The 20,582-nt window shown below is 40.0% G+C and overlaps 1 protein-coding gene across 6 annotated transcripts in view; it reads right to left on the reverse strand.

The window, feature by feature from the left end:
- Window positions 1-5,707: 5,707 nt before the first annotated feature.
- Window positions 5,708-20,582, reverse strand: part of adarb1b (adenosine deaminase RNA specific B1b) — a 163,478-nt gene continuing 148,603 nt past the window's right edge. For all 6 annotated transcript variants that reach the window (XM_057853119.1, XM_057853117.1, XM_057853118.1 and 3 more), the window contains 4 exons: window positions 19,391-19,559; window positions 11,558-11,739; window positions 9,620-9,798; window positions 5,708-6,369 (listed from right to left, as the gene is read on the reverse strand). In XM_057853119.1, coding sequence (XP_057709102.1) covers window positions 6,193-6,369; window positions 9,620-9,798; window positions 11,558-11,739; window positions 19,391-19,559 — 707 coding nt within the window. In that variant the 3' untranslated portion in view covers window positions 5,708-6,192. The remainder of the gene's footprint in view (window positions 6,370-9,619; window positions 9,799-11,557; window positions 11,740-19,390; window positions 19,560-20,582) is intronic.

Raw genomic sequence — 20,582 nt, forward strand, 5'->3', positions numbered from 1 at the left:
CTTCACAGTGGGTATGGTGTTCTTCGGATGCAATTCAATATTCATTCTCCTCCATACACGAGAACCTGTTTCTACCAAAAAGTTCTATTTTGGTTTCATATGACCATACCACATTGTCCCAGTCCTCTTCTGGATCATCCAAATGCTCTCTAGCGAACCGCAGATGGGCCTGGACGTGTACTTTCTTCAGCAGGGGGACACGTCTGGCAGTGCAGGATTTGAGTCCCTGGCGGCGCATTGTGTTACTGAAAGTAACCTTTGTTACAGTGGTCCCAGCTCGCTGTAGGTCATTCACTAGGTCCCCGTGTGGTTATGGGATTTTTGCTTACCGTTCTTGTTATCATTTCGATGCCACGGGGTGAGATCTTCCATGGAGCCCCAGATCGAGGGAGATTATCAGTGGTCTTGTATGTCTTCCATTTTGTAATAATTGCTCCCACAGTTGATTTCTTTACACCAAGCGTTTTACCTATTGCAGATTCAGTCTTCCCAGCCTCGTGCAGGTCTACAATTTGGTCTCTGGTGTCCTTCAACAGCTCTTTGGTCTTGGCCATAGTGGAGTTTGGAGTGTGACTGACTGAGATTGTGGACAGGTGTCTTTTATATAGAAAATGAGTTAAAACAGGTGCCATTAATACAGTGGAGCCTCGTTAGAAGAAGTTACACCTCTTTGACAGCCAGAAATCTTGCTTGTTTGTAGGTGACCAAATACTTATTTTCCACTCTAATTTGGATTAAAAAAAAAAAAAAAAAATCAAACAATGTGATTTTCTGTTTTTTTTTTCTTCTACATTCTGTCTCTCATGGTTGAGGTTTACCCATGTTGACAATTACAGGCCTCTCTAATGTTTTTAAGTGGGAGAACTTGCACAATTAATGGTTGACTAAATACTTATTCCCCCCCCTGTATATGGTGAATTCATGACATGCGTGTTCTGTGAATTAAAGTGTTTAAAACGAGAGCATTTATTCTGCTTACTAAAAGTAGTCTAAACTTCAGTCAAATATGCACCCCATACCATAATTTGTATTTATACAGTCAAGCAGATATACCGTAATCATTTCAAATATGAGCGTGCATACCCAGTATTGTCTGTTCTGTGGAAACTGTCGAAATTTGCTAACCCTTGGGATAGACATTTGAGGTTGTCACTGTAAGATGAATGAATGAATTAGGCAGGGCTGTCTTGTTTGCAAGGCTAGCAGAGAATATTTGCATGGCCAACCCTTTTGAACATTTTGCTTGTTGCAACCATTTCAAAACCACACAAGGATACAAAAAAAACACTCTTCAAACACATTGAAAGTAAACTAAGAACTCTTTTATTAATTTTTCTATTTTCATGTTTTTTTTTTCCTACACGAGTCCTTTAAAAGTTAATCATGCGAGGTGCAGCGTTGGTAAATACATGCAAGGTTGTACTGTAGAGTTTGTGGGTGGGGGTTGGTCACACATGTTGGGGGGCACTGAGCATCGTTTGAGAATTTACAAGTGGAGGTGGGAGGAGAATTCAGTTCTTGCTGCCGTCGTCTCCGAGCCGAACCCCAAAACGGGGAAGGTTTCTTATGACATCATTGGTTGACATCGTCAGTGCAATCAAAGGAAAAAGAAAAATCGACAAGCAGGCAGTACTTATGTACAAGAGATTAGAAGAGTAATGCGCGTGTCAAGTGGGGCATTAAGGTGACATCACAGCAGACACAAAGGGGCGGAAGGAATATTGCATGTCACTTTGGTGCAGGATCTAACGTTCACTCTTTTGCCATCTTGGAAAAACATCCTTTTTTACATTCAAACCTGGAAGATTTTCAGTTCTTAAAACATTGATTCTCAACTGTTCGTAAAACGTCACAACACTTGGCGCGAGACGCTACTTATGACATCACACGTGCCAGCCGCTAGATGCTGAGGCGTGAAAAAAATGGAGGAAATATAAACATCACAATAAAGTTGAATTGTGGGAAGATCTAGCACGACGAGTCTTGTATTTACAAACACAAGCTTTTTACCTTTTGCGCCCTTTTTTCAAATTGCAAATTTTGTGGTATTTTCTAATTAAATCCCGGGATCACCATCTTTTGATGACACACAAAAGTTGACATCTTTGGTGAAGAATAATGTTTCTGGGTAGATTCAACCTCGTTTGTTGGCGATGATTTCATCAATACATTAAAATCGCAAAAAATGTTAAGAGTTGACATCAGATGAAAACGTGGACATCTTACAACACGATGAAATGAAGAGTCACTCTTTTTAAAGCTGGGCTGTGCAAATCTGGATCACACTGTCCCCCCGAAACATCTTTAAGACATATTAGTTCCACCACGTGATCAAAGTGGAACAACAAGACTACACTACTCAGCTCAAGTTCTCTAACAAAGAGTGCAGCTTTTTGTTGTAATCCTACTAAATTCTTTCCAAGTGACAATGCAAACAATGCTCATTATAATTCAACACAAAATGGGCTGTTTTGCATAGTGAGTATTTTTAAAACACATTGCACTGACAGTACATATGTACCATTAGCTCAATAGTCCTCTTTTTTTATTTTATTTTTTTTTTAAAACAAATCTGCATCAGTAGTCCGCCCCCTGCCCAGCATTCCGCCCTCCCTCCCCAACTCATTCACTACCAGTGGCGGTGATAGACGTCCAATCCAATTATTTCAACTGGGAGGCCTAACAGGGAATGATTATGTTAAAGTGCCATTGACGGCGATGAACGTCCAATACAAGTGGGAGATAATTAAAGGCATAGGTTTGCATAAGGACGGTACGGACATAACACTACCAACTTTTCAGGATGCTGAAATTGTCCCCACCAACTTTTAAGCAACCTCATTTGCATTATATAATGCCTTCAGTTATACAGGTTAATTAAATTGTCTTCCCATATGTTGTAAGGATAGAATTGACCCGCCCATTATTAAGTGAATTACAGTACTTTCATTATGTTCAGACTTACAACTCACCCCTTTTCACTGCTAAATCTGCCAGTCCATTTTTTTTACCCTCAAACGCACATTTGATTTGCTAATGACTTCACCCCCCCCCCACTCAAACATGCATTCACAGCCCGAAAGAAATACAACATGCCGCCTTCTCCGCCCCCTTCGAAGACAAGGGATATTAGAATTTTTTTTCCACCAGCAGCAGCCACTGCAAGTAATGTAAAAAGACATCAATGTTGTGGAGGTGGGGAACATACCACTAATTTTGCTACTGAAAGTCCGACCTTCATCAGAGTTAGCATAACATTAATCTGTGTGAATTTCTTGAACCCGAGGAGGAAGCTGCTTTGAGAGAAGTAGCCTCCAGGCTCCCTTTGTGAAACGTGTCAGGTGCTGCTCGTTTTTTTTTTTTTGTTTGTTTTTGTTGTTAGTTTTGCTTCTCTTGGCACCTCACGATACGATTTGCGATACAAAGCTCACGATAACGATGATCTGACGATACAACGATTATCGATATACTGTATTGGTCAGGAAATCATTCTAGGATATTCTACAACGACTAAAAACAGAAAAACAAGCTTCTGCTGTGAATTGGAACGAGTTTGTCACTAGTAGATGTCCATTCCATTTGAACTGGGAGGGTGGCAGCGAATGAACGAATGCCAACCCTCCCACTTCAAACGGATTGAACGTCTATGGCTGTCAGTGGCAGCCAATGCTAGGCAATGAGGTAATTTTGGGCCATTTAAGGTCATTTGCCCCTTGATTTTCAGTTACTTCCTATTGATTTTGGGGTATTTCATGGGTCACTTCCTGTTTATTTTGAATTACAGAGCAGAAAATGACCATGGAATCACCCAAATGAATAGGCAGGGACTCAAACTCAACAGGAAATGTCCTGTAAATGCCCTAAAATGAACAGCAAGTGACCTGTAAATGCCCTGAAAATCAGAAAGAATGACTGTGAATGCTCTGGTTTCGAATGAAAGAACGTTCCCAGTGTAAATGGATTGGGCGTCAAGCACCATCAATGCAGCCTTAGAGTTAACTGACACACTATTGTGGTGGAAGATTTTGGTAGCAATCTAGTTTGCTCCTTTTTATTTATTTTTTTTTTAAGTAGACATCGACACCTTTTTAAAACGATATCTCGATTCTTGGCAGGAGCATATCGATAACCTTTTGGGATATAAAGTATCACGATATATCACCATTTCGACATTTTGTCACACCCGTAGAGCTGACTGATCATCACACACTAAACTAACTTGTAGCGTTAGCATAGGGTTGTTATTGGGTGCGCTCGGGCAGGGGGACCCGGTGCCGGGATTGGCAATGGGGTGGCGTAGTGTCGGTCGCCAACGGGCTTACACTCACAAGGCATTCACACGATTACTGGGTTCTAGATCACAGAGATGATTTGTGTACACTCTACCCATTTCTATCACTTAGCTTACAGACTCCCCCACATTCTTCCCCCTCTTTCCCAGGTCAACAGGCCCCCCACGTGGTGTCAACCGGAAAAACATTTAGCTGACGATAGCACCAAGATATTAGTAGTTAGTGTAGTTAGGCGTTCAATGTATTTCTTGTCGTTGTTTGTGTTTCTTTTCTTCTGTTCCCCCATAACCCCTTCCTGTTCGCTGTTTTGTCATTATAAATGAGGTATGTTGAATGATCACAGAGGGAGTATGTCAGACTTCTCCGTGTCAAACAGCTGAACAGGACAGGTTAAAAAAAAAAGAAAAAAGAAAAAAAATCAACAGGTAATGACCTGAAATGGCCTAAATTCCCTAAAATGGCCTAAATTTCCTAAATGCCTGGCATTGCTTGCCACCGACGGCCATAGACGTTCAATTGGACGTCTACTAGTGATAAACCCATTCCAATTCACAGCAGAACCCTGTTTTTCTGTCAATTAGTTTGTAGAATATCCTAGAATGATTTCCTGAATGTATCGATAATCATTGTATCGCCATATCGTGAGATCATCGTTATCGTGAGCTTTGGATCGCAAATCGTATCGTATCGTGAGGTACCAAGATCTGTCCAATCTTTCAGTTTTTCTCATTTTCTGAGACTCAAAGAAAGCCCATTGCACCCTCTTGGGTCTATTTAAGTGTTTATCCACCATTGCAGCATATAGCACAGTGGATACCAAATGTGTGATGAGCAGGCGCAACAGTCTTGACGTACTTGCATTTGTTTGGCTAAAACAGTACTGGCTATATCGCCTATTTCCAGGAAATATGGTCTTATATCTACATCTTTCCTCACTATTACACATGGGAAAAATAATTTTGGCTGGAATACACATGATAAAGGTGATGCCATTATTGTTTTAGAGGCATGTCTGACAGCAGCTAGCCGAGTTCCTACTAAAAACACAGTTTTGAAAGGTTTATTGGGTACATGTAAACGTGACCACCCAGTCAAAATAGATTGGACGTCTACTAGTGATTAAAGAATATTCATATATGTATAGAAAAAGTTGGAGAAAATCTAAGCAACTTCGCGTCAAGCCAAACGAGCAAAATATAGAAAATTGAAACGAAGCTACCTGTGGAGGGAACTGCTGGCATTTATTCACACTCTTGCTTTCTCTAGTTTTTTTTTCTCTGCATGCGTTCCATTCCGCTGTGCCGCCATGCAAAAAAAATCTCCAGATGAACGAAAACCTACTTGGCCAACAAGCACCGAGCAAAACCAGGTCCCGACGCGAGTGCGACGAGAAGGAATGTACAAGTACGCGTGAATTCATGTCAGAAATGAAAAAGAAAATCGACTCTAATATTAAAGATTAAAATGACGACTACAGGTTACTATTAGATTTCTTTTCGCAGCATGTTTAAATATACAACTTTTCTCTAAATCTTGAGGTCAATAGTGAGGGCCCGTGCACATCTAGGCTACCCTAAACTGATGACATGCGTTGCCCCCAATAATAAAAATGTCTAAGAACAAAATATAAACATACACTTTCTTCGTCTACGACATAAAAAACAAAACTTGTGGATTCCAGTTATCTGTTATAAGCAAAAATTAAAAGCACACTTTTTCATGAGGTGAGTTCGGTAAGGAGTGAACCTGATCAAATGGGGGTGGGAGGTTTTTTTTGTGTGTTTTTTTGACTATGCACATTATTTTCCACGAGTTAACAACTGCGAGTGCGTGCAAATATATGGGAGGTCAATGTGGGTGGGCTGCTAACACGAGTAGGATTCCGAGGCGCGGAGATCCCTCAGGAGCCAAGTGTGAATTGGTCTTGCTCGCTTGGCTTTTTGACCCAAGCCCCCAAACCCGCCTTGTGGAAGGCCTTGATGAGTGCCTGCTTGGCCGAGTGGTACTCTAGCGCTGCCTGCTTGGCGTCGTGGTAGGAAGACGGCTTCGGCACTTTGATCCGCAACACAGATGACAGCTGTGCAAATGAACAAAAAAAAGATGTCAGTAATTAGGGCGACAAAAACATCCTGATGGCTCCCTCGCCACTTCATTCAGCTCTTCTGGGAGATCCCAAGGTGTTCCCAGGCCTGGTGGGAGATACAGTCTCACCTAAACTACAACCCCTAGCAAAAAGTATGGAATCACTAGTCTCGGACGAGCACCCACTCAGACATTTCATTATGTAGAACAAACTCAGATAAAAAGCTTGAAAAAAATAATGAATTAGTTCAAAAGTGCAACTCTTTAGCATTCAGAACCACTAAAAGAAATGAATAAAAACATTGTGGTGGTCAGTAAATGTTACTTTTATAGCATCATCAGCATCATCACCTTGTCAAGAGTAAAGAATCTGCATTGGACAAGGTTGTTATGCTGGATGTTTTGTCTGGTGCTGTTCCAGTGAGATTTACAAAGATAACTGCCTGAAGAAAACATCAAAATTCCCTCAGTCCTTGATGATATGGGGCTGCATGTCAGGCAAAGGCACTGGGGAGATGGCTGTGGTTAAATCTCCGCTAAATGCACAAGTTTACATTGAAATTTTAGACAGCTTTCTTATCCCTTCAATTGAAAATGTTTGTCATTTCCCAAGATGACAATGCATCATGCCACAGAGCTAAAACTGTTAAAGCATTCCTTGGAGAAAGTCTTATCCAGTCAATGTCATGGCATGCAAGTAGCCCAGATCTCAACCCTATTGAAAACCTGTGGTGGAAATGGAAAAAAAATGGTCCACAGCGAGGCTCCGACCTACAAGGATGATCTGGCAACTGCAATCAAAGAAAGTTGGCACCAAATTGATGAAGAATATTCATCAAGTCCATGCCTCAGAGACTGCAAGCTGTCATAAAAGCCAACGGCGGTGCTACAAAATACAGTTTTGATTGTTATTTCTTTGTTTCTCATGATTTCATATTTTTTTCCTCAGGATGGAGTGATTCCATAAATATTTCCCTGCACTTGCTCTATAGAAGTAACATTTACTGAACACCACAATGTTTTTTATTAATTTTTTTTAGTGTTTCTGAATGCTAAAGAGTTGCACTTTTGAACTAATTTGTTATTTTTTTCAAGCTTTTTATCGTAGTTTGTTCTACATGATAAAACGTCTGAGTCCTCGTCCGAGACTGGTGATTCCATACTTTTTTGCTAGGGGTTGTTATAAAACTCTTTACACGGCTATTATAATCTTCCCTACTCTTTGAAATAGGAAAAGTCACTGCTTACTTGTGCAACAATGAAAAATTAATGCATTGGTGCGAGGTACTATAGTAAATATGCTTGCTGGAGTCCACCTACTTTTCACTTACTGACAGCATCTACATCAGTCAATGTGGCTCCTCCCATTTTACGCTTGCCACTGGCCACTTTTCACACCGAGCTGCCGCCTCTGTGAAACAGCCTTAACACTTCGCGCTTGAGCAGGCTACAAGTGTGAGGAAATGTTGTGTACTTTATATTTATAAATGCAAATGAGGGAAATTATCAGCTAATGTGATTGTCTTTTATTAGACTGGGCTTTCTTAAAGAGATAGGGTCCCATTTCCAGGCGTTTGAGACAGCCATGATGCAAACATTAGTTTATATTAAATCGTGTATGAAAGTGAAGAGAAGAAGTATTTGAACACCCTGCTATTTTGAAAGTTCTCCCACTTAGAAATCATGGAGAAGTCTGAAATTTTCATCATAGGTGCTTGCCCACTGTGAGAGATAATCTTAAAAGAGAAATTCAGAAATCACAATGCATGAGTTTTTAATAATTTATTTGTGTGATACAGCTGCAAATAGGTATTTGAACACCTGTCTATCAGCTAGAACTCTGACCTGTTAGTCCGCCTATTAAAGGTCCAACTCCACTCCATGTATTATCCTGAATCAGATCCGTCGATAGCTGCATAAAGACACCTTCCCACCCCATACAATCAGTAGGACTCAAACTCAAACCAAAGAGCTGTCCAAAGACACCAGAGATAAAATTGTACACCCTCACCAGGCTGGAAAGGGCTATGGAGCAATTGCCAAGCAGCTTGGTGAAAAAAGGTCCACTGTTGAATCTCAATTGGAGTGGAGCCCCAAGTAAGACATCACAGCGTGTGGTCTCACTGATCCTAAGAAAAGTGAGGAATCAGCCCAGAACTACACGACAGGAGTTGGTCAATGACCTTAAAAGAGCTGGGACTACTGTTTCCAAGGTTATTGTTGGTAATGCACAAAGACGTCATGGTTTGAAATCATGCATGGCACGAAAGATTCCCCTGGTTAAACCAGCACATGTCAAGGCCCCTCTTAAGTTTGCCTATGACCATTTGATGATGCAGAGGAGTCATGGCAGCATGTTTTGTGGTCAGATGAGAGCAAAATAGAACTTTTAGGTCATAATTCCACTTACCGTGTTTGGAGGAAGAATGATGAGTACTATCGCAAGAACACCATCCCTACTGTGAAGCATGGGGGTGGTAGCATCATGCTTTGGGGTTGTTTTTCTGCACATGGGAAAGGACGAGTGCACTGTTTTAAAGAAAGGATAACTGGGGCCCTGCACTGTGAGATTTTGGGCAACAACCTCCTTCCCTCAGTCAGAGAGCATCGAAGGTGGGTCGTGACAATTACCCGAAGCACACAGCCAGGAAAACCAAGGAGTGGCTCCGTATCAATGTTCTAGCATGGCCTTGCCAGTCTCCAGACCTAAAGCCAACAGAAAACCTTCGGAGAAAGCTCGAACTCAGTGCTTCTCAGCGACAGCCCAGAAACCTGACTCATCTAGAGAAGTTCTGTGTGGAGGAGTGGGAAAAACTACAGGAAACATTTGACCCCTCCAATTGCACACAAAGGCTGCAGTACCAAATAATGACATTCATTTTCTTAGGTGTTCAAATACTTATTTGCAGCTGTATCACACAAATAAATTGTTTAAAAAAATCATACATTGTGATTTATGGATTTTTCTTTTTAGATTATCTCTCTCACGGTGGACACGATGAAAATTTCAGACCGCTCCATGATTTCTAAGTGTGAGAACTTGCAAAATAGCAGAGTGTATAAATACTTATTTTCTTCGCTCTACCTTTCACAAATTAACTCAACGTAAAACTTTTCCTTGATTGTGCTGTGGAGTGATACAGTATAGCTACAAAATAGACAAGACCCCTCTTTTAAAATGTCAATTTTTTGGAGACACCCTTTGAACTCGGAAGTCACACAATGATTCATCCCCGGGCGTGTACCTTAGAGTGTAGGCGCACCCATCGGCTATAAAGGGCATGCTTGCAAAGACGTGAGGCTCTGCCCATATCGTCCTTGCCGGTGGTGGCGTTGATCACCTCTAGGCCGGTGTCGCCCACCGTCCAGTTTACACTAAAGTTGGGCGCTTTGCCCGGCTGCCTGGCCTCGGCATTGCTTATACCTATGACACAAATGAAAACCGATGAAAATTACAACATCCCACAACCCCTTCCCCATCCTATATGGTAGACTGAAAGATTGAGCGTTATTTTATCACACTAAAGAGGTTGTTCTTAAATATTTGAAAAACATAGTTCTAAAACATTCACTTTTTCAGTGCCATTGACGATAATAGGCATCCAATAACATGGCTCTTTTCATCCTTCTGCTGTGACTTTAAATGTGTTTTACACTTGTAGACGTCAAATCCATTTGAACTTCGAATAGATTGGACATCTTATCGCTGTCAGTGGCAGCCAATAAGTAAATATTGTTGTGCAGTTCAATACAACTAAACTATACTTGATAAACGCAATGTAGTGACTAGAGCTGGGAATCTTTGGGCACCTAACGATTAGATTACGATTACGATTCAGAGGCTCCGATTCGATTATAAAACGATTATTGATTGATTGATTATTATTATTATTATTATTTTTTTTTATGTTTTGTACAGTAGTTCCAAAATTGTTCAAAAATCGTCTCAGGCTAAACCAAAATATTATTTCAGTATCAAGTTAACATATAACAGTAAACAAATATACAAAAATAACAGTAAATAAAAAAACTCCAGTCCCCATTCTGTATCGGCAGCTTTAAACTACATTCAATTAATTTAATGTTGTGAATCAACTGTTACAGTTGTTAAAATTGCTCCCGTTATTCCATAATTTCCCTTCTGTCTACTTTTGTCAAAGTTTTAAAACTAATTTGTCATTTAAAAATAGATTCAAGACAAGATTCTGCTGATTTAGGAGTATTTTAGATAAAAAGTTAATTAGGTTCGCTACAACAGAGCCTTCTAGAGAGGTCTACTGCTTTAAGATGGCGGCTGTTTACTTACGCCGGAAAGTGTCATTTCGCATCTCTGTTCAATAATACATGTTCTAACACTGACGTCATCTGTACTTTTGCATCTAGTTCTACATATATATTATATCTACTGTAGCCGTATGTTTGTAGCAAATAGCAACTGGGCGTTGCTTGTAGCGGCTGTCAGCCGCAGTCAGGTATGATTATTTTATTATCTAGCATGAGTTGAACATGATATTTACTCTCGGTCCGTTCCTCATTGCGTCCCAAAGACCGCGCTGATTGTGTTTTACTTCCGCTTTACCTGGTATAATTTAATAATCGGAATTTGGATATTTGTGAATCGTTCTCGAATCTTCCACGGCTGAGTCGCGAATAATCTAAGAATCGGAAATTTCGCACGCCTCTAGTAGTGACTTACAAAAAAACGTCGTTAACCAACATTTAATTTAGTCAATGTTTCTTTTAACATAAGTGGGAGCCTGTTTACCACTAATGGTACATGTACCCACTTTGATATCCACTGACTTAATCTTTCAAAAACAATTCTAACAATTTATGTAACATTTATGATTGAATAAGTCAGGACCTGATTTGAGTTTTTGATTTAATTCATTCATTGGAATTAAGACGTCAAACATTCATAGTGATTGAGATGGCTGGCACTGAGTGACTTCAAACAGTATTCAAAATGTTTGGAGTGAAATCAGGAGTATCAAATATTATGCAAATCAAATCAAAAGTTCCCGTGAAAGTGGCTGCATTGCTCAATCTGTTCAAATCCCACAATGTAAATGTCAGCTCGGACAACCAGGGTGCAGCTGCCTAAATATCAAATGTTAACAAGGCGAGTGTCCAAATAACAGGAAACGCAAACAGAGATTCTCAACCCAAACATCTTGTCTCACCGCTGAGGAGGGGTCTGTTGAGCGTAAATTGCTGTGGGAGGTCCTCAATATCGGCGATGCGCTGATACATGGCTCTGGAGAGGTGGTCGGCGTGGTAGAGGCTTCCCAGGATGATGCTGGAGAAGTAGATGGGCTCGCTAAAGTAGCTCATCAGGGAGCCTTGGATTCCCACCACGTTCCACCTGCGTAACCAAAACATGCATAATAATAATTAACAATCAGCAGGTGTCTGGCAGCCGTTTTAAGTAGTAATAATTACATTAGTTGCAGAGAAGAAGTTGCTCCTTATCACTGCATCCCCTTTCAGACATGCTCTGAAGTTTGGTAGTATGATGGTGTTGAAGCAGTTCACGTTGTGGATGTAAGAGCCGATACGAATGTGTTGCCAATGCATGTAAGATAAATGAGTATATAATGCCACAAGGCAACACGATGTCGCACACACAATCCCACTGAGGGATCCAATTTCTTTTTTTTGCCGAATTCCCTGTATTTCTGCGCTGTATCATTAGCCATCGCTCCCTAGTCATTTTCCCATTGACATGCTCTGCGAAGCATCACACTCCCACCTCACTTGGAGGGATGAAATGTGCGTGTGTGCGTGGACTGAAATGTGTAGTGAAGAGCAGGAGAAAATATGAAGGATACTTGCAGGTTTCAAGAACAAGGCTGTGTCCCCTATGTAGTGCTGGTAAGAACTATATGATCCCCAGTCAAGTAAGCTTGCTCAGGTAGAAGAAATGAATATTTTTTTTTTTACTATTTGATTATTGAGCATGACAGTAGGAAAAAAATGATTTTAGTCAAAATGTATTAAGGAATAATGCTGAAACATAGACTTCATAACATAGGTTTTCAAGTCTATAGCTGAAAAACTAAACCTTAATTTCCTGAAACAAACATTTTGGCTAGGTTGGGAAAAGTTTTTCTATATGAACTAGTTCAAAAATCAAGTTTTAAAATGAACTACCGTAATTTTTGTACAATAAGGCGCACCTGACTATAAGCCGCCACCCAACAAGTTTGACACGAAAACGGCATTTGTTCATCGATAAGCCGCAATGGATTATAAGCCGTAGCTGTCCCTAATTTATTATGGGATATTTACATCAAAATGTATTAACTGGTACACTTTATTTGACAGCGGCATCATACAACTGTAACAAATGAACCACCACGAATTGCTTCATTGCTTTAAGAAGCTTCATTAGGCCATCACTGCTCCCTTAGAGGAGACAGTCAACCTGTGCTGCCACCTGCTGTAAACACTGTTGTCGTCCAACATGCCTCCTAGCATGCATTGCAGTGCTACATATGTAAATCACAAATAAAATTCATGTTCTGTGCTAATTATTTCTTCAGTTCCAGTTCCAGTTGTTTCATTAATTGCTAGTTATGCTATATTTGGCAGTGGCGCCATCAGACTGTTATAAGACCATCATATTTATAACATGACACTGCCATGAGCATTAATGAATACATATGACAGATGTCATTTTTCGCCATCCGGCAAGTTATCTTACTTTTGAATGGATGTAAAAGATCTGAGCTGGACATAAATGGAGTTAGAGACATAATTTGCTGGATGACACCTGTCGTAAGCATTTATTAATGCCCATGATAGTGTCATGTCATTATTATAACTGTCTTATGTCAGTCTTATGACACCGCTGTCAAACATAGTGTTACCTATAAACCCAATAAATCAACAAATAAGCCGCACTGGACTATAAACCGCATTCAAAATGAGCGGAAAAAAGTAGCGGCTTATAGTCCGAAAATTACAGTAGTTCAGTTCTTAGTTCCTGTTCTCGAATGCATTTGTTAGCTTCCAATCGGTTCCTTCTAAGCAATAAAAATGATCTAAATATAACTAAGAGACCTCCCCCCCAGCCCCCCGCCGAAAGGGGCACACATTGATTTATTCTGTCTAACACCATGATCAATAAATTCGTCAATAAATCATTCTTTGCAAGTGATAAAATCAAAATAATCTACAGAGGATCAAATAAGTATTCAACCCGCTATCTGGACTTTAACCTTCAAAGTGATTCATATGACGGCACACGAATGAATCATGTGTCATTTTGTCATCTGTTCAGCTGATCGGCTCATTGGCTTGGTGTTTAAAAGTTTTCAAGAAGAGCAGAAAAGTGAGCAGTGTGGGCTCAGTTGGCTCCTTCATTCATCAGAATTGAGAACGCGGCCGTATGCAAACACATCTCTCACGACGGGCTGACAGACTGTGTGAAATTACACAATGTGGAACATACAACCTGAGGCTATGTAAGGTGACAGATAATACAAAAGGCAATATTCAATATGAGTATCATATTTTGAGTTTGTATAACTGACAGAGGGTAAAATGACTCTCTGCCATACTAAAAAGCCACACAACCTTTGTGAGTTACGCCAACAGGCTTAAATATCTAAAAATAAGATTCAGCTATAGGCATTTTGTTCTATAAATGGCTCTCATAATTGCATAATGAAATAGATTACATGATTGGAGCTGGAGCATTTATTTAGCACTGCCTTCCAGGGACCACATTTTTACCAACTTAAACTAATCGCACACAGTTTGTAACCTCGAAACAGGACCATCAAAAACCAAAAATACATTGAAACCTTGATTCATGAGCTAGGGCTGGGTGAGCTAACAAAAACATTAATTTTGTCCGATTGCTATTATCACTTTTTTTTTTAAACTTGATTTAAAAATGTAAATTTGAAATTTCAATGTTCAGCCATTTATCGTATTTTTCGGACTATAAGTCGCAGCTTTTTTCATAGTTTGGCTGGGGGTGCGACATGTGTGAAATTATTAACACATTATGATATCATTTCACATGTTATCTTGGTGTTTTGGAGTGACACTGATGTTTTGGTAAACTTGTTAGCATGTTCTTTATGCTATAGCTATCTGAATAACTCTTTAATAGCTATGGCCACGTTCGCGTTCTGCCTTTGGCAATGTGTGTTTAATTGTATTATTGACTTTTTTATATTGAAATTCATGCTTTTAGTTTGTGGCGCTTTCAAGCCCACGTAGGGGCGCACTCGCACTTGTTTACGTGAAGAAGAGAGCTCACACGCCAGAAGAAGACTGACAGCTACGCAGCGTCTCTGAGCGAGTGGGTGAGAGAGAGAGAGACACGGCTGCCAACCTACATTCATTGTTTATGCTTGTAAAATATCTTTACAGAGGCAACACCTGTGTGTATCATCTTTTCTGTTGTTGTTGTGTGTTTTCCACCCGCGATCGGTCACTTAGAGCCAGTTGTGTGGTTGTTTGAACGATGTGCTAATGCTAGCGAACGCATGCTAACCATTTGTGTCATTGCTGTAATAGCACCTAATTCTCATTTATTTACGTTGATGCGAACCTGTTTGGTATCGAGGACGAAATTGATACTGCAAATTATACTGACGTCCAGCCTCGTCGTTTCGGAGTTTAGCTCGCTGTATAGCCAGAACTGAGCCGTAGCGTCCTAGTGAGGACAGTATATTCACATTTTGTTGTTCATGCACTGTACACTGTACACTTATTCAGCATGTTGTTCTCTATTGTATTTTTATACTAAATTGCCTTTCAAGATGACATATCTGTTCTATGTGTTGGATTTTATTGAGTAAATTTCCCCTCAAAAATGTGACTTATACTCCATTGCGACTTATAGATGTTGTTTTTTTCTCTCCGTAGGGCATTTTATGGCTGGTGTGACTTATACTCACGTGCGACCTATAGTCAGAAAAATACGGTACTTATTTTTGATTTGTTCTTCAAGCAGAAGTGGAGCAGGAAAAGGAACTGATTGGCTGTTGTCACGCACATTACTGCCACGTTTGATGGACGAAACACGCTCAAGGCTGATCAACAGATCAGCAAATAAACCACAAATTTTTCAGAAACAGCAACACATTTATGTAATCACCCAATATGACCTTATTTTATGCCTTGGTTTTTGAAGATACGGGCCATCATTTAGCCTATTTATTGTCTTGAGTTGCAACTGCCAAAGAGTAAAGCATGATATAAAGATTCTTCCCCCAAAAAACCGAAGGAAATAATTAAACTAGCTAATAATTAATTAAATTAATGATGAAAACAGCCTCCAAAATCAAGATGTTACTCTAAAATGAACTAACAGGGATGAAAACCTGACCTCACATAATCTGAGGAACTAATCAATTGCCACTCATTTAGTCGAGCGTTGTTTTCTTGGTGTTGCAAAGCTATTTTGCCCTCTACTGACTTAGATCCCTTCGCTTTTGTCAAAGGCGACAGAAAAACATGTGAAATCGATAGCACGCGTACGACAAATCTGAAAGTACGACAAATCTGAAAGAGTAACAGCACCGCGCAATCACACCGTGCACAAGAGCGACCAACGAGGCGGCCGCTAACACAGCAGACACGTCTTTCATCAAGCGCACACTTGGCGTCCAATCATTCGGTGCACTGAGGCAAGGTATTACGACGAAGAACCAAGGAAGAAAGAGTTATGGAGAACTTTTATTGTTTGCTTGGTAACTGCGGACAGCCTCCCTTCATCACCTGGTTGGCATGATGTCGCCTTGAACATGGACAGAGACTAAAGATGCGATGATGGGCGCACAAATATACTGGAAGGACAGGCCGGTTTATCACCGTGGTTGGCCCTGACATCCAAGGAAGAAAATGACACACTTGGGATAATTTAGAGGCCTGGGCAGCTACGGACACAACCTGGAGTGCTCAACTCAATGGGCTAAAAATCATTTTTTGAGCATAAATACAGACAACCTTGGTTTAAAAAAGTTAACAAAAGCACATTCAGTTTTGCCAAATTAGCTTAATATAGCAATATTTAGTAACTGCAAGTTAATGGCTATCAACTCATTGCTATTGACTGGAACATTTGTCAATTAAAGGGTATGAAAACGCAAAGGGGGTGTGAGACATCAATAGAACCGTTATGTGCCAAGATAACAAATATTGATAAAGTTAACAAAAAAATCAATCACATTAATGAGCAATTATCGAAAATGACGAACATTTCCGAAAGTGTTCCGGAAACAGCCGAATGGGGCGGATACGTCATAACAAGGAAACAAAAGGTCGAGGCAGGTGCCATCGTTGTTTATCGATGAGAGAGTTGCGTTCGTGTTTTATCAAAAAAATCTCTAAAATGGTTCAAACCTGTCATGCTATGTGGTTTACAAATAGCCATTTGTCGCAATGTAGTACCCATGAGTTCCCGAACGCGAGAAAAATAGCTGGACTACGCAGACAATGAGTAAAGTTAGTCAGTGCTAAGAGGGCTAATTTTGCAATTTTACAGGGAAACGGGAACCTGACGAGCCACAAGATGTGCCTACAACCTCAAAGAAAACAAAATTTATGCTACTTCCCAATCACTAAAGACCCACGAACTGCGAAGGAGTGAATTCGTGACCCGTATGTGAATAAATCGAGTGATTCGAGCATGTCTGTGGAACAGGAATATCCGCTTGTAGAGATCGCAAATCACGGCGACTTAAACGTACATTTGAGACAACAACTCTACCGAAGTTCTGGATTAAAGTCATTTCGGAATATCCCGACATCGCTTGGAGCGCGCTGAAAACTGTGCTACAATTTCCAAAATCGCTAGCTTGATGCTAGCTTCTCTCGCTTGGAGCGCGCTGAAAACTGTGCTACAATTTCCAACATCGCTAGCTTGATGCTAGCTTCTCTCACTCTCCCATCTCGTCTCAACGAAACAAACTCAGCCCTCCCACTGATTCACCGGGTGAGTTGTATTTTTTCCCTGCACTTAACACGACGGGGCTAAAAACAAATGCTATTTTATATTTGCTGTATTTTTCTGCCGCACATTGCCGGTGTTCTGACAAAGTTGGCATGCGCATAACGTTAAAAAGGACCGCGAATGCAGCGATTCTTAAGTACACACTACAAACTTTCTTTAAAGAAAGGAATATTAACTTACGTTTGCCATGTTTGGCACACACAACAACTGCACGTAGCCCTCTCACTTAACGACTTCGCCGTGTCGTTAAGCGTTAATTTATGCCATTTCCGTGTTGCACATGTATGTTTGTGATGTAAATAGTTTTTTTAGCACCATTGGATAACATTGAGAGTCCAACTGAATATAAAAGAGGGACACCGGTCCGTGGAAAAAAAGACCCAAATCACACCGGTCCGTGGTGCAAAAAAGGTTGGGGACCCCTGCCCTAATCCCATTCATCTTTGTGTCGGTTGGCAGAGCGAAACCGATGATAGCATATTAAATGATAATTATTCTATACATTACTTTATTTTGCGGTCACGGTGTATCAGCTTCACAAAAAGAAATGCAAAACATACCATTTTGTGTTTCCCACACGAACTGTTGTCGGGGTTTCATCAGTGTGATTGCTCCCCTCAATGATCCTTTCATTGGGCTGCATTGGCTTTCGTTTGGACTCAAATTGATAACCCAAAACACCAAAGAAAGGTTCATAACTCTCCTCGCCACCATTAGAAGAATGTTCGTTACGTCGGATTCGTCGCTGCAACTAGAAACGTAATTGTCCGCCATCATCGTCGCCATTCAGTACTAAAGCACTGAGCCGGTTGTTTCCTTGTTTTGATGTCACGCCCACAATCTGCCAGATTTCCGGGATCTCGGGGGCGGGTCTTTTTAGCTTGAAATTGACCCAAATTTCTCTCATTTTCTTGGTGTTGCGATGTGTGTAATTACACGAAGTATAAATGATGGAATATTAGCATTTCCCCAGGTGTTGACATACACTTTAAGTTTTTCAACAGTGTGGATGCTACATACCTGAATTTCAAGCTGTTAGACAATTTAATGGGAGTCTCTTAGCAAAATGGCTTTTTTTTATTTAGGTAACCAGCTAATATTCTATTACTTATTCAGGGTTTCTGCAGGCTTAAAATATATATAAAAAAAAATATATATAAATAAAAATTGGAATAATAATATAATAGTAATTCCTGTAATGATGTAACGAATCGGGCTCTAATGTGGCGGACGTGTTTTGTGTGCTGTAAAAACGGATCGCGTGGCTGACGTGACAGAGAGAGAAAGGTGCGGTAGAGATTTTACTATCTTTTTTTAAGTTTTGTTGTTGGCGTCAATTGCGGTGGACAGCAAGCTTGCTGTGTTGCTCAAGTTCTGAAATAAATATAATTAATTATGTGTGATTTTTTAATTTTTTAAATCAAAACTAGAGAAAAGACAGGAGAGGCAGTAGATACAAAGCCTCACCTGCATATTGAAAAATATGTATTACGGGTGTGATGATACACACAAGTCACAAGTTCAGTGTGTACTTCAGTATGGGGGTCACTGTTTGGTGCAGGTTAAGTACAACAGGAAAAACAAAAAGGCTTTTTTTCTCACATCATTTGAAAGTTCAAGGTTTGTATAGCGTTACTCTTATATAAGTGAAATTAAAAATAAAAGTCAAATATGTTTGACCTATGTTTTTTTTTTTTTTTTTTTTTAATGAAAAATTCAGTTCAATCAGTAAACATTTTTGATATGAAAGATGTCATAAAATAGAATGTATAATGTGATAATGTGTAGAACAAACTTAGTTACTAACTCAATTACTTTTTGGGATAAGTAATTTATAACTAATTAATTACTTTTTTAAAAGTAAGTTGAACAACACTGACCTTGACAAATCTGGCCAAATGCTATGCAGTCGTTGGCAGTGAATAATTTAAAGATAAATTAAAAAAAAAAAAAAACGCAAAAAAAGAACAAGAACAAAAAAAAAAAAGCAAAACGGAATGCTGGCAGTGAACTGTGCATGTTTCAGGAAGAATGAAAATACCTGGCGATCTTGTCGCTGCATGACATGGTGAGTAACCTTTCCCCCTGAAGAACGCCGTCCCATGTTTGAATGGTGTTACTGGACCTGACGGGTATGGTTCCCTCTCCGGACTCTATCTTGGTCCGAAGTTGCCCCCTGGCTTTCCGGTTGGGATGTCTGTCTCCCTGGTCTGCAGCGGCAAAACCAGATCATATAATGATACTTCTGTTCATTCAAAATGGTTCATCTCTTCTACAAGTTCCTCCCAATTATGCCTGCCAAAAATAGTTTTTGCAAAGAAACCCACTTTTTTTTTTCCAAATCAAGAGGCAAACACTGAAGAGAGTATCTCCCTGATAGGTTTGAACTGTCGAAATAAATGAGCTCACAAGACATGAAACGTCAGCAATTGGTTGTTGATGGTACGACGAGTGCACTGAGCTGCACTAAAGGTGGAAAACTGACAGCCAATTAGAAAGCATCTGCCTGCACGTAAAAATGACGACTCCCGCCGACTGGCATTTTAGCCAGCTCCCTTCAGCCGGAACCATCGCATATTCATGATTGACGGCCCCTTGCTCCCCCTTGTTGAGTTTGGAATTGAAGGATATGGCGAAAGAATGATGTTGTGAAAACAAAACTGAACTAGGCTCAGGGAAAAAAAAAACGTCACAAGGATATTTCGTTATCAATGTTTCTGATTATAGCGTCTATTCATTGGCTAATTGAATGTGGCTGGTCTCCCAGATGACGTGTGACAGGAAAACACGTTGACCGCGTATGAAGAAGGTTAATCAGTCAGACAGTGAACGCGGGGGGGAAAAAACACAACAGATAGGCGCATACAGCAACTAACAAAAGCTCTAATTAATGAAGTCTGGTTTTCAATGTGTTGGACGCTTATTAGGACATTGCAGCAAATTTCTAATTAAATTGAAACAAGCAGAAGAGGGAATCTGAAGGAATTCATTTGGCAAACGTCAGTTTAGCAACACAACAGAAAATCTATGGCCCACTTGGTATTTACATAATAAAGAGTCCGTTGAAGTCACAAATTTTTGTTGATAGTTGAATTTTCATCTGTGTGTTGTTGCCATTTTTCTTCCTAACAGTGGATAATTGAACGGTATATATTCACATTGAATTAATTGATCCATTTTTTTTTAATTGTAAAATGTAAAAACAATACAACTTTACAGAATTTTTTGGTAAC

The sequence above is a fragment of the Corythoichthys intestinalis genome, chromosome 12 (assembly GCF_030265065.1).
Source record: "Corythoichthys intestinalis isolate RoL2023-P3 chromosome 12, ASM3026506v1, whole genome shotgun sequence".
Taxonomy (NCBI): domain Eukaryota; kingdom Metazoa; phylum Chordata; class Actinopteri; order Syngnathiformes; family Syngnathidae; genus Corythoichthys; species Corythoichthys intestinalis.